At 39.7% G+C, this 12,391-nt stretch overlaps 1 protein-coding gene across 5 annotated transcripts in view; it reads right to left on the bottom strand.

The window, feature by feature from the left end:
• Positions 1-12,391, bottom strand: part of LOC113986991 (rho GTPase-activating protein 20-like) — a 62,064-nt gene that overhangs the window by 22,087 nt on the left and 27,586 nt on the right. For all 5 annotated transcript variants that reach the window (XM_027719208.2, XM_027719209.2, XM_039384322.1 and 2 more), the window contains 4 exons: positions 8,657-8,827; positions 3,401-3,550; positions 1,474-1,515; positions 445-529 (listed from right to left, as the gene is read on the bottom strand). In XM_027719208.2, the coding sequence (XP_027575009.1) occupies positions 445-529; positions 1,474-1,515; positions 3,401-3,550; positions 8,657-8,827 (448 nt within the window). The remainder of the gene's footprint in view (positions 1-444; positions 530-1,473; positions 1,516-3,400; positions 3,551-8,656; positions 8,828-12,391) is intronic.

Raw genomic sequence — 12,391 nt, 5'->3', positions numbered from 1 at the left:
GGGTGTTCTTACACACTGCTTTCCTGACTTAAGATCGCTATAAACAATAACACACGCTGCAGCTTCGCAGAATTGAATGAAGGCAGTTGTGGGTTTAGATAAGATTTACAAGCAAAAAAAGGGTATATTGTGCTGGTATTTCTGAAGATGCTTACGCGCAAGTTCCACTAGAGGTGTTTCTTGGGACTTCACATTGTACAGTCTTTAGTTTGTATGCCAGAACCATTATTTCTTACCAAGCACACTGTCTTTAAAACGGAAGTCATGTATTAAACACAGGGCACAAACATTTCAGGGCTGCGTATGCCAAGTCTTTTCAAGGGACTGAATCCTTAAAGGAGATTGCAAACCAAAGGAACCCTTTCAATATCCAAAGGATTTGCAGGTCACTAGCACTCATAGGTGGTTTGGATTTAGACCCCTATTTAACTCAAGAGCACTTACATATGCACAAGTTCCCACGTCTTTTGCAATTATCGTCACAGGAATCCTTTTAGGATTGTCTTTTTCCTTCTCTTCTCTTATTCGACTGACAAAACAAGTATAAAACAAGTAAATTTTTAATATTGCAAATATAAATAGCAAGACATATTTAAATAGCAATCAAGCAGTAACTGGATAAGAAGCAGACTGTTTGCAGATGTACTGCAGTAGAAAGATCTCTAAAGAAAAGAAAGCATCCAGCAGCAGCATCTGGAAGGGATGCCAGTTGTCGTCCCCAGTAATGCCCTGTTGTATCAAAGTTCATTGTAGAAATCAGAATAATCAGCAGAGAAAGTGAACAGAAAAAAATCAAGCTAAAACTACCCATCATTGTGATGCCTCAGTCTACACTAAAAGCTCCTACTGGAATCAGTTACCTCAGTATAGACTAGTTCAAAGGACTGAACAGGAGAAGAGTGAACTGGAAATCATCCCAGTAAGAATGATTTAAACAATCCAGGAACTCTGAAGAATCAGATCAAGACAGAAACCTCAACCAGAAGAACTGGTGACCAGAAAACAGAACTATCACTAATAGCTTTCTGTCCAGACACCGAATGACGTAAGACAGCTCTATTTAGACAAACCCTCCCACCACACCCTCCAGCTTGGGGTATGTTTTGTAAGACCAAAATATAGCTGGCCATGAGCAGCAGACAGAGGTCCTGAGGTGGGCTTGCTTAGCTGCCATCGCCATGGAAAGAGCTCCAGGCTCAACTAGAGCAACAGTGGCATTGGGAAGGAACAATGTGTATTAGGAATTGCTCTAGTTTTGTGCTGAGCAAGGAAAGCAATTCCCTCCTTGCACAGTGATGGATGCATAAAAGGCATGCACCATCTTCTGCAGGGAGAAGACAAGATTTTTTCTTTTCCTTAGTAGCACTTGGAAGGAGCTCATCTATCATGACGGCATAGGCACCACAGCTTGGGAACCACTGGTCTAGACTGGGACTCTTTTCAATGTCTTTAAAGACCATACAAAAAAAGTACCTTTGCAAAAAAGAGAGCCATGTTTCCTTTTGTTCTGCAGACCTGAAAATTAAAACAAAGCAGGGACAAATCAACCATCATTCTAATACCAAAATAGTCCTCGTACAAACCACAGTGGAATGGACTGTTTCTTGGCTGGAATTTTATAAATACCTACAAAAACTAAAAGATTTATCCAGATTTGAATGAAAAGTCTGCTTCTCTGCAAAGTCAACTGAAAAGCCTGCCCATGGAGACCAAAGCCCCAGTTACCAGTTTTTGTCACAGAATTCAAAGCTTTGCCAATGAATTCAGCAGGAAAACCATTGACTTCTTAAACTAGTGTCCAAATAGAAGAGGAGGGCACTTTAAAATAAGAGGTTAATTCAAAAGTTTAAAGGTATTTCCTCAGGTACACAGACTTCTTTCCACTTTCACTATTCTAATTATCTTCTTATTTATTAGTTGTTTTGTCAGCACATCACAAAGTACACATAAGCCCATTGTGCTTAGTAGGGTTTAACTTTGGACATTTTAAGGCTTATCTCATTTATCTTTATCTCATTTATACCCTTTCAAGGATATAAAGCTGTCCAGTTAAATGTAGCTAATAATAGGACTGTTCAAGGAATCTAACCTAATTTTGCTTCAACTTTCTTGATTTAAATCCTGTCCCAGATGGAGTAACTGCTATTCCCACTGCTGCTTTTGTAAATCGAGTTCTTCAAATTTTCAGAGAAGGTATTTAGGGAACTACAAACCTTCTGAATGATGCTGTGAGGGGAATGCTACAAATGTAAATGCTACAAATATGACTCTGCTTTGGCTGTTTCAGTTATGTTGGACAGGCATCTACGGACTCACCCATGGCATTTTAGATTTTTCGGTGTACCTCCAGACATGAAATAATTTCACTGCTATAAAATCTCTGACTCTTTCTTGATTGAGGCTATTGCTTTCCTATTCAACTACTTTCTGATATCTATAAAGGATCACATACTGTCTCTAGATCAAAGTTCATGTTTATTGGCAAGAGTTCAACTGAAAATCAATAGAAAATTTCATCTTTGTTTCAGGGCTATTAAGTGTAAAAAACATAAACAGCACAACCATCTCAATAGAGTGCAGTTTGTACACAGCATTCTCTTTGGCTAAGGACAATGTGACATAGAAATTAAGCTGGATACTTCAGCTTTTGCTCTCTGTTGATAAAGAAGAAAATGCATTTTCCAAGACTCAGGCAAATTACCGTGGCTAAGCAGCTGGGATTTCAGGGGGATGTGCCCTCCCTCCTCCAAAGTGACGACAGAGCCCTCCTGCTGAGACTAAAATTAGCCTAATCACTGAAATTACCTCTACAGCCCTTATGTGTACTACAGTCAATGCTGCAAAGACAGATGAAAAATCCTTCTATTAAAATTCAGAGATTCTGCCTTAAGAGTAATTTTGACATTTTCTCTGGCACAATTAAATTGAACAGATAAATAGGACAAGGTCAGTATTTCACTGTATGTTTCCTGCTATTTCCGATACATGCTCTTCTGTTTAAAACTGTCTTATGAGTCTCTTTGATCCTTTCATTAGCTTATCTGTTTAATATTTGTAGTTCATCTTATTAATTAGCCAAGGTGTTCATCAAGTTATACCAAAAAAAAAAAAAAGATAATTTCCACTGAGCAAGTTTGTAGCACAGACAGTGCTTTGCCAAGTTACATATTTTCTCAATTTTTAAAATTATAAGAAAGTACCATTGCCCCATTTGCAGGGAGACAGAAGATGAGGTGTGGAGGGTGACTTGCTCACAGTAGTAGAAGGAATTGGTTTAACAATCAGCAAGTTGCTGTGCCCCACATTCACTGGTGCTGAAATGAATCTGTGATAGTCTCATTACCTGCCAGCCTAAAAACATTTAAGTAACTTGGTAAATAAAACATATCTCAATTCTTACCTGAAATTTGCCACACAGTTTGTGGTGGGCCAGCCCAAAACAAAAGACCTCTCTGGGTCTGTGCTGCCTTCACAGACTTCTTCTGTACAAAATGCTGTCCACATCTCACAGAGACGTGCTTGGCACTTTAGTTTGAAATGAGAGTGTGACCTGCAGGCAGAAAATCATAGGTAAGTCACACACATGAAAACATAGCAAGACAGATTAAACAACTAGAGATTTTTCTTCCTTCAGGCACATGTAAAGCTTGCATTGGAGCTGATAGAAGAAACTCTTCTGCTTCAGTTAAAGAAAACAATGTTTTATTGGGTTACATGTAAAAACATATCAATTTCTTATTTGAATGGGATCAACAGACCTCTTATTTGTGGAATAAACAGATTGCTTGTGGCATCCCTGGGAATCACCCTTCTTGGGGGAAAACTTCCGTTCGTATCTAGAGTACTTCTCCAAATCTCACCATGAGGCAAAGATTGCCACTTGTACTTGAGTCTCCTTTCAGTGACCTTAATGCTATTGAGGAGTTTATAATACAGTTCTATTGCTTAGCCCCAGGGTCAAAAACTATGATGAGTTTAAGTAGTGACAACTAGGTCAGGGCAAATGAAGCAATCCTGAAGAAAGAACAAGCAGAAAACTGTCATCTGTGTTAACTACAGCACAGGTCACCATACAGCCTCCACGAACTAGCTGCATAGTAGCTTTAGGTCCACATCACTTGGAGAATGAGCCAGAACTTTGTGCATTCTCAAAATATTCGCTCATGTATAAGGAAGATACAAAATTTCCCCAATTTTTAAAAATTTGGCCCTTCCTGTGTTTTATCCTACTAAACAATAAAGGTCAAATTTACACAATTTCATATTTTAATTTCAACTCTTTCTTCCACCTAATTTCTCATTATAAGTCTCCTTCCTTTGTAGGATTGGTGAGCGCTAGTGCTATGTGAGAAACAAGTAAAAACTCAAAGTCAATGCAGCTCTGTAGCACTGCAAAAGCCGCTCACTTCAAGCCTTGCAGTCGGAATTACCTGAGCTATGGTTCTCCTGGGCCAGCAGGGAAAGGCTGGAGGAAAAGTGTTCCCTACCTGAAACCGAGGGGACATGCAAGCAAGAGCATATCAGCTCACCACTGTGCTGCAAACATGATGGGGACAGTGCCAGGCACCGTGGTGATTAGGGCTCTATAAATAAATATGCCACATAAGCAGTTTCCTAGAGCTTTGATACACATGGGCTACCTTCTCTGAGATTAGTCTCATTTACAAGGTATTTGACTTAGAATAGACTGAACTAATACACCCGGAAACACAAAAGTACTTGAACCTTGTGGCTTTCAGGAGGACATAGGTGAACTTGCAGTCAGCTGAACCCTGACTGTCTGAGGTTTCCAGCTGACATTGTACTAACATGTGTGGCGAGATGGTGTGCAGCAATGCTCGCACTGTTGGGCAAAAAAGGACTGTCAGTGTAAATCAAATCTGGTAAAAAGATACATTTCAATTTGATTGTCGTAAAATACTGTAAAATACCATCTGAAGTTCCTGTATTTTTTAAACTAAAAGCTAAACACCATGTTCAGCTAAACTAAGATCATAGTGTTTCCTGATCAGCTGAACATTTCACCTCTCTTCACTATATTATGTTCTGCTACCCAATCAAAGACAAACTTAAAGTACAGGAGAATGTTTCAGCATGCTTGTTAAAAATTAGTTTATGATGCAACAAGTAAGGTCTGTCAAGAATACAAAACTAACTGTATTCTGACTGACCACAGAATGAACCGTGAAAACGTAGATTTACAAAAAATACAGCTGTGAATTCTAATGTAGATGTTAATAAATGGATGTCTGGTCTTACGCCACCGAATCAATCTGTTGACCCTCCCTTTCTCCTTAACTTTTTTTTCCCATTACCCAGTACAGTGAACACTCTACATGCTGTTTCACTTTTTTTAACATTTACAGTTCGTAAAGCCAGATCCCTACAGTGCCAGTAGCAGGTGTCAGCAGGGTGTTGGCAGAAGCACAAGGATGTTCTCCAATCATGCTTGATGTATGTTCTTACCCTTTCTGCCATGCCTAGTCACAGCTTTCAGCTATTATCAGTATTCAAGTGGCCTGATTTCCAGAGGCACTGAAACAGTAGCCTTCGTTAACATCTAAAGAGCCTGAAGTATATTTTTATCCCTATCTGCCATGTCCTTTATGCAATCCATGGGTTCTCAGTATTTGTGAAAAGTGGGCCTTCTACTCAAGTGCCAGAGCATTACCTCTAAAAATGAATATATCATTGCTGACTAAGGAAGTAGCATGACTGAATGTTTTAAAAATGGCCAGACTAAAATCTAATTAATATTGTATATATTTTTAAGGAAGTCCCCTAGCAAACGTTACTGTAAACATCAGGCAGATCTCAAGTCCACTGAAATCAACAGAAAAATCATGAACATCAATGGTGTCGGTATTGATGCACTCCATGCAGGGCACTTGCAGTTCCTTTTGCTTGCAACTGGACACTTTGCAACCAATAACAGATGGAAGATTAACTTCTCACTGGATTTGCTAATCTCCTTAATAGGACCCTCTGACAAAAGCATTAATGGATCTACTGTGAGACTGTTACCATAATTCCATGTATGCACTCAACCATTAATTTCTATGTCCAGACATATTGGGAAAATGACCTTAAAAGGCATGTGTATATACACAGGTGCATATTACAAAGGAGAAAGAGGAAATCATTTCTCTGTGCTTTCCACACAAAAATTTACATAAGAAACCTTCATAATTGAATTGACAGATCCTTGAAGTATTTACTCTGCCAAATAAAAACACATGCTCTCTGTAAGAAATCTAATCAATATATAGAAAAGAGTATATAATATTTTACATACATAACTTTGATTTAGTGATAAAAACTCTTTCAATCAATTCATTTGTGACTTAATCCCCATATCAAGGCAGTGAAGGACAGGGCAGCAGAGGAGCACAACATGTGAGTATTATTCTTATTTTTTATAAGCTGGTATAACGCACGATCAGAAAACATAACAGTCTACATTTCAGAAATTATTAGAAAGTAGCAAAAAATGAACCTAGAGGCCCCTTTTCCAAAGTCATACATGGACCAGTTGTGGAGAGGACTTATCCCTCACAAATTTCCATGGGAGCAATGCCAATTGGCTGCCTTTAAGCAGGAGCTCAGTGCTATACAGTACTTTACTCAGCAAGCTCAGAGGACACAAGATACTTGTTGCTCTCTTTAGGAAAAACTTGTACCTGTTTGCTGATCATACGAAGACTAATTATACATGAGCTCCCTTTGTACAGTTACTGGCTACCTGCAGCTGAGCTGACACGAGCACAGCACTGAGCTGTACTGAAGATAATGTAGGGGTTCATATGCCTCAAGCCAAAAAACTACTTAAGACAAAAAGAGTATTAAAAATTTTTAGCACTTTCACAAGGAATAATTCTGAAGATAAGTCAGATTCAACTGCATCATTAACTCTGTCCTGGTCTGACTGCTTTGACTCTGCAACAGGCTATTAAAAAGTCTATAGCAATCAATAGTCACGGCCACATAGCAATACACACGCTCAGGTCTTCCTTCTAGGAACCAACACTGGTAAGACAGCTTTAAAAATGCTGATTTTTATGTAGTATTCATTAGTGACAGCTCTGATGCTTTAATTGCTGACAGAGCAGCTGTAAAGAGAACATCCCAATTAGATCTTCAAAATACATGAAGTAATATCACTTAAAATACTATTTTTACCATTTCTAGCAAAGACTCGCCCCCTTCCTTTTTCACATGCAAAAGCACAATTTGTTCTCTTCCATCTTTTTCAAACATTGCAGTCTCTGCTCCACATTAAATCACATGCTGTAAGAGCTGTTATTACTCCCTGGGGACCAGGGTTTTGTGCGGTTGCACTGAGTAGTGCTTTCCTATGCAAATAGTCCCATTGGGACCCAGTCAAACCTGCAGTAATGTGCAGCTCAGCTTGGGGCTGTAACATAGCTTCTGCTCGGCATGCTGACCGGGGTGGGAGGGATTTACCCCTTCTGACTTCAGTCTTCTACAATTTAGGAGCTAAGCTATGCTGGATAGCCAGTGTATGGAGTGAGAGACCCCCAAGAACCTGACTCTCCTCACCCACTATCGACACTCTTTCGGCTCCAGGTGAGTTTGCTGCACTAAGGTGCTGGTTTTGCCTCAGTGACTGTAAGAGGGGCCTAGAAACCTGGGTAAGTTGCAAATAGTTCACGTTTTAAAGCTGAAATCAGGTGAGGTGAATTCCACTCTAAACAAGCAACAAACATAAATCAATACAGTAACAATGTTGTTATTGCTACTGCTGGTAGAATAGCAAGATTTCCCCTAAATATCCGTACGTTCACCACCCACCCATAGTGGAACATGTTTTGTGTAAAACATCCTCTGTGTTGTCACACCACATCAAGTGAGGGAGTTCAGCTGGGAGGGTTATGTTTACCATGTGTGATTCAAACAGACACGGCTCAGATTTCTACAGAAAACACAGATTTCTTCTGGCTTTTCCCAGAAGCCCCTGAAACAATTGCTTAAGCGAAATGACACATTGCAAAAGCCCAGGATTCATACTGAGATTGCCCACCCTGTGAAACCACAACACAGTGCCTTACAGAGAGTGAAGCTACATCAGGATTTTTTATTATTATTTCCCCATAACCCATAACAACAAGTGAAAGCACCCTCTAAAACTGCCTTAAACCACAAATGCTGCATGAAGCTGGCATGCTAGACACAGCTTGTAAATGTGATTTAATTGTGAATGGTAGAGTGAATAATCAGAGCTCAGCAGCAAGCCTGATTACACATGAACACTACCCAGACTGCCCAGCATCGCTTCCCCTTCCCCATGCACAGGACAAACTGCGGAGACATACACTGTAATGCCATCTGCAATCTCTATTTTCATACAGCTGCTCATCACTGATGTGTATCCAAAGCAGCTTCCAGGTAAGGGTTAAGACCTCTAACCCCACCAGTGGTGTTATGCACATCCCATGGGACTGAAGATGCCCTGTCTAAAACATGACAAGTTGAAGGTAGCACAACAGACATAGCCGAGCACCAGTGAGTCTTTTCTGTGACGCTGCACTCCCAGAGCAGAGAAGATTACACAATGCAAGCAATACTCAAAGAACATCTGATACTTCCTTAAAATGTTGCATCCTGGAATTCCTCTATGGCTACGGGCCATACTCACTTGGACTTGGCAACAACCAGAATGTCTGTGAAGAGAAAAAGGTGTCGCTCCTGGGTTTGCAGACTCGTCTTCAGCTGCACATGGCCATCCAGGATGAACGTTCGGTTGTGGCATATGAAAGACTGCACAAGAGGCCATGCCTCTGGGCTGATGGGGGACAAGCAGCCTTCCCTGAAAAAGGAAATAAAACAAATGGGATAAAGAAAATCAAATCAGCCAGTTGCCTGTAAATTGAGAACCAGGCAGTGAATTCCCATATCTGCTGTCAAAAAGCAATTTATTTGACCACATTTCAGTGAAAGGTGAAAGGGACTAAGAGGATAATTCAGCAGTCAGATTCTGACAGAAAATCTATTAGGGACTGTCTTCACTGAATCTTTTACAGCCTAACCACATCTAGCATTTAGCAAAGGACAATAATTTAGACATTTTATCTTTTTTTATTTGATTCCCTTTGTATTGAAGCCTTAGACAAAATACTTCACCTTCTGTACGCTGTCCAAAAAGAGAGGAGACATATGCATGATGAACAGATAACTGCACAATCACCTTGCTCAGAATAGGACTCATATTCAGGGTTAAAAGTGATTTATAGAAAGTATTCCAACCAAGGACAAACATAAGGTGTAACCGAACCTTGCTAGAGACAGACCATGTACCAGATGCAACGTGAGACAAGGCTGCTCGGCCTTTCTCTCTCCCAGCATACAATCCAAAAACATTGAAGTAAGCTCCTGTTCCACATTTTGGTTGTGTGACCAGAGCTATGCTTGTCTAAGGCTGCTGGGTAATCCAAACCCAGGTCTATAGGGAAAAAATTAAGACTGTCTCCTGGAAGACACTGATCTTTTCTAAGGAGGTATTGCAGAGTTTATAGCCCAAGGTGGAGACATGATTCTCTCAACCCCTCCTGTTCTCCATAAAGTAGTGGAATAGTTACTGAAGCAGAAATAGAGTTTCCCTAGCATGATGGTCAGCTCACTCACCCAAATAGGATAGCCTTCATTTCTGAGTCTTGCTCTAACAAATGACTATTTATATGGAGCTGAACCGAATGAATGTGAGGGTCTGAGAGGATGACACTCCTCCTCTAGGGCTCACTAGATGCTTGTTGCAGGTCAGGCTCTCCCTTTGAAAGCCAGAGACATGGCTTCCAATTCTTACGGGAAAGTGCGAGAACTGAACCTGCGTCTCTTACACTCTGGTGGACCTTAAATAATGAATTTCTGGATTAAAACCAGGACCCAACAGTATCTTTACTCATGATTTTAAAATCCAGCTTTCCAGTTATTTGCTTTCCCTAGAGATGCCTCCAAGTGAACCATTTCCCTTTGGTAAAATGGATCAGTTCAATTTTTATTAAAATGTATTATTTTTTCTTCTTAAAAAAAAAAAAAAATTAAGCTAACACTTGGCGGGATCAGCTTGGCAAGGACAGGCTGAAGTGAACAGCTTTGTAATTCTAGTTTATTCCTGGCCCCACTGGAATGAATGACAAACACCTAATGACTTTGCTGGGAGAAGAAATGGAACTCATACAGTGAAAGTCACAAAACGAAATAGGAAGGAAATGAAAGAAAACATGAGTGAGCAGAGAAAACCTTCAAAGAAGGTCATAAACCTTCTTGTGCCTCTCTTAGAGCCTAGATGACCCACAACCCTCCTCTCCTTGATACCTGTGGGTGGATTATGAAGGAAATTATTTAGGAAATCCTGACAGCTGGGAGAGAAAGGATAAGCTCTGAGATTGGCCCACATTAGCAGGACACACTTTCATTGATGTGTAAGGACCGATGAGGATCTCTGCCTGCTGGGGAGAGCCTTGTTTGGCCTTGCATTCCCCTTTCTGGCTGGGAATCTGAATTTTTGAAAGAATTCCTCAACTTATTTTGTCTTAAACTATGTCTTAATCATGTCTTTCATTACGTACCCCTTCAGGGGAGAGAGAAAGAAGCAGAAGGGGTGTTTAGGAGTGTGGAGGTTAAAGCAGAGAAAGGAGTTTTGGAAAGGATCATGTATCACTGTACAACAGTGATACATGCTGTGTGGCCAGCAACAGGAATTAGGGGAACAACGAGCACCTCTTCTACCCTTCCACTTCCATGGGATGGGAATTTGCCAATTCACCAGTTCACTGGTGAGTGTTAGGCAACCGGGACTCCATTTCATTAACTCCTTAGCAGCGCTTGGCACAGAAACTTAAGCAGAAATCAGGAATGGTGATGAATTGACCTGCATGAAAGCCATCCATGGTCCTTACCTCAAAGATTAAGTCAGTGATATAGTCACTTGTATTTGAACCCAGTACCAACAACAGCTAGGAAAGCCCTCTCCATGTTACACTGCTGTAACTAAGTTAGCAGAAGCACTCTTAAAATCATAGGGTCAGGCTTTGCTGTCTCCATATAGGCAACTCTGTTTGATTATTCCTGTTTGTGTATTTTCTACATCCTGATTTGTAAGCCCAGGAACCCCTTAAATTAAACTAAGCAAAATCTTTTTCATATAGGTATGCAAATGAAGGTGTAGTAGGTTTAGTAATGCCAGTAGGGTCAAGCAAATTGAACTGTTTTGACCCAGTGCCTTTCAAGCACATCTGTCATCTGAACTCTAAAGCACTCTTACATACTCTAATATTAGGGTTTACCTGATAAGCCTTATTAAAAAAAAAAAAAAAAAAAAAAAAAAAAAAAAAAAAAAAAAAAAAAAAAAAAAAAAAAAAAAAAAGCAAAAATATTTTCTTCCCTAGAAACAAAGTGGAAAAAAAAAATCAAAGTCATTAATTCATCCAGAATCTTTTAAGGCCTCAGGAACAAGAAACACGGAGGAAATTCATGTCAGCAGTGCCAAAAATGTTGTTTGGAAAGCATGCTTTTGATCCTCTCAATTAATGTTCCATTGTTACAAGACATGAATGAAACCAAGTGTTGTTACATTGAAGAAAACGCAGATCGGCAATATCCTTGGGATAGGGATTCATGTGAGAGAGGTATTTCTGCAGTTCAGTTTTTACTGGCTCAATGATTTTTCTGGCCACTAAACGAGTCTAGTTTTGAAAAAGTGCTAAGTACACAAATACTGATTCTTTGAAAATTCCTTTTAATAGAGTTAGGCAAAGCTCTGTACTTAAGTCAGTGTGATTTCTGATATAATTAAAAAATAAGTCCGCGATATAGGGCTCTCTCTGCCTTCGCTATATTTCCCTAAAAGTCACTTCATGATTAACACATGTAAAAATCCCACAAAGTAACATCTTTCCAGTTTGGCAGGAAAAAAAGCCATCACTCAGGTTTGTTAAGAAGGAACTGTGAACTGATTCCTGAATAATGGGGATAGACGGGGATCCTGCACAGCCAGCAATCAGTCATGTTCCATTTTCTGTAGAAGCAAGGCTGACACTGATGTTTTGATGGTATTGCCATTGTAAAATGCTAGTCTTAAGTGGACAGTTTTTCCTAAAATACTATTTCGGAAGACTGAAATTGCTATGTGGGATTTTAACTAAGGAGAAACTCTTGTAGTTTGACGATATCTACAAAATATTCTTGACTTATTCAGAAAAAAACTAAAATCACTGTACTGGCTAAAATTAGTGTAAAGATAATTGAAGATTTCTCTCCTGGCTTTTCCAGAAGGTAAATTTTTGCACCTGTTATTTTTGAAATTAATCAAAATAGGCATTTTGTGCCTATTCAAAAGACACTGATTTAAAAGAAGTCTTCAGTTTTGTAGGTG

Source organism: Pipra filicauda, unplaced genomic scaffold, assembly GCF_003945595.2.
Source record: "Pipra filicauda isolate LSUMZ 115617 unplaced genomic scaffold, ASM394559v2 scaffold346_size766342_pilon, whole genome shotgun sequence".
In the NCBI taxonomy this organism is placed as follows: Eukaryota; Metazoa; Chordata; class Aves; order Passeriformes; family Pipridae; genus Pipra; species Pipra filicauda.
This window is presented reverse-complemented; position numbering and strand designations above follow the sequence as displayed.